The sequence below is a fragment of the Acanthisitta chloris genome, unplaced genomic scaffold (genome assembly GCF_000695815.1).
Source record: "Acanthisitta chloris isolate BGI_N310 unplaced genomic scaffold, ASM69581v1 scaffold19787, whole genome shotgun sequence".
Taxonomy (NCBI): Eukaryota; Metazoa; Chordata; class Aves; order Passeriformes; family Acanthisittidae; genus Acanthisitta; species Acanthisitta chloris.
Window position 1 is genome coordinate 25783 of NW_008682275.1, and position 2320 is coordinate 28102.

The 2320-nt window shown below is 41.1% G+C and overlaps 1 protein-coding gene across 1 annotated transcript in view; it reads left to right on the top strand.

The window, feature by feature from the left end:
• Positions 1-556, top strand: part of NIM1K (NIM1 serine/threonine protein kinase) — a 9804-nt gene extending 9248 nt beyond the window's left edge. Inside the window, 1 exon segment of the mRNA XM_009078473.1 lies at positions 1-556. This exon segment is cut by the window's left edge and continues 18 nt beyond it. Coding sequence (XP_009076721.1) covers positions 1-556 — 556 coding nt within the window.
• Positions 557-2320: the final 1764 nt, after the last annotated feature.

A 2320-nucleotide genomic window follows, 5' to 3' on the forward strand; every position in this document is an offset into this window, starting at 1 on the left:
TGTAGACATCTGGGCACTGGGGATCCTCTTGTACTTCATGACGACAGGTGTCATGCCATTTCGGGCAGACACAGTTGGCAAACTGAAGAAGTGCATTCTTGAAGGGACATACAGTTTGCCTCCTTGCCTCTCAGAAAACTGCCAGAAATTGATCAAAGGAGTCCTTCAGCCAGTACCAACCAAGAGATACTCAGTCAAACTGATTATGAACAGTGAATGGATGCAAGGAATACAGTTCCCCAAACCTTTACAAACCTTTAAACTGGATCCAAAGTTTTTATCAGACATCAGTACACTCAAAGAGGAAGAAATTGAAGTGAAAAATATTCTGGAAGACCTGGGAATCACGGAACAGCACATTCAAAACAACCGGGGAAGAGACGCACGCAGCTCAATAACAGGAGTCTACAGAATTGTGTTGCACAGAGTGCAGAAGAAAAGGGCACTTGAATCTGTTCCTATCATGTCCCACCCAGACAAGGAACAAGACTTGAGGAAAGGAATCCATTCTCACACTGGGGATAAGCACACATCCAAGCTGTGCTCTATTTTATAAAATTGCACCGCACACTTTATACTTCGCACATTTGACAAAGGGGTATATTCACTTTTCTTAAGTTCTCATGTTAGATTTTTTTTTTAAATTTTTGAATAAACCAAAAATGCCTCATCTTCTTTGCATTTCTGAAGTCACAGTGAAGTGCTCATGCATTTGTTTGACCCTTGCTCCAGAGACATGGTGTAGCCAGCATGAGAAGCCCAGTAAGGACCATGAGTGGAGATGATCTTTTCAGTACTGCATTTGACCCGTTGGGGAGATTCTTGGTACAGGTATCTAACAGCTAACTTAAGCTGAAAAGCTGTACCTCAGCTTGACACAACTTCACCGCTACAAACCAGGACAGGTTTTTTTTTGCAGAAAACGAAAGTTAAGCAGAGACCAGACCATAATTGAAACCTGCAAATTCTTTTGAACTTTGTAATCAAAAATTAAACATGGTAATTTTAAAAAAGCATTTTCTTTAAAGAAATAGCAATGCTGTTGTTGGGTGCAGTTCCCGATTTGTCATGATTCAGAAAGGCAAATTAGAATATGCTGCTTTAACCCTGCATGTATGGTTGCAGTTTCCAGTGCCTGACTGGTTGGGCTACGACCGACTAACCTTCTGAAACCTTCCACTACTTGCATGATTCTGCCAGTCTAGAGCTGCTTGGACTCCAGTCGCACTCCAATAAAGATTTAAGTGTACTCCAAAACTCATGTAGTTTTAAATTCTTGCTGTAGCACTTGTTAGCAGTAGCTGAATGCAACCAGTAGCAAAATCCGCTTATCTCCAATGAGCATTACAGGCTTGTACTAACTCCTGACACATTACTCTGGCAACCAGAGTTGGCACAAAGCTGATTTTGATACTCTTGATCACTCTGCAAGTTAAAAGCTGGACAGTCTGACAACTCCTATTGTTCTGAGCATCACCGAGATGTAGCTGCTCCTGTTTTTCAGCTTTAATTGCTTATTTTATACTTTCATTTTCAACAGCATTAGCTCCAATTCAAAGAACAAGGGTGGTTACTGTTCTCTGGGGATAGGTGACACAGCTAAGAGGTGAGGTAGAACCTGTATGACTTTAGTTAAGGTAAGTAAGCTAATACAAAGTTCAGACAGGTTTTCAAATTTAAGGGCAGAATGCCTTATCTATTATGGGGAGTGATGATACGAAGGAGTAGTTCATGTAAATGAGCAACAGAATGACTCTGAAAGGCCACACATGGGAACCTGGACTCAGTGAGGCAAATACAAAGCAAGAACAAAGCCTCTCCCACAGATTTTCTGAGGGGGGTTAATACGATGGCATCTTTTGTAAGACAGCAACCAAGAGTAATTCTAATTCATAAGGTAGGGATTAATTACTCCACTGTAAACAGTTTTCATATGAAAGTACTTTAAGCTATATTGAAACATGGCCCTGACATAATGGTTTTACACCAGCCTAAGCAACTCTTTCTTTCCCCTTTCATAACGGAATGACACTAGGAAGAAAGATCCAGAATGTCCATACAGCTCATGAACCCTCAACAGTGGGTTTGCACAGAGCCAGTTTCCTCTTTCCTTCCTGTTGTAGAAAAAAAAACCCCAAAGCATCCTGAAAATCCAACAAGCCATGAACTACTCCAACAGGTTTCAAATAGCTCAAATTTTATTTTAATAAAGGATCAGCCTCACAGACTGTGAGGTCCCTGTGGTTAACTCTGTGCCAGTAGCTCACTTCTTGGCTTGTCCACTGCCAGCAATGGACTTTGTTCCATGACAAGTTTGTTT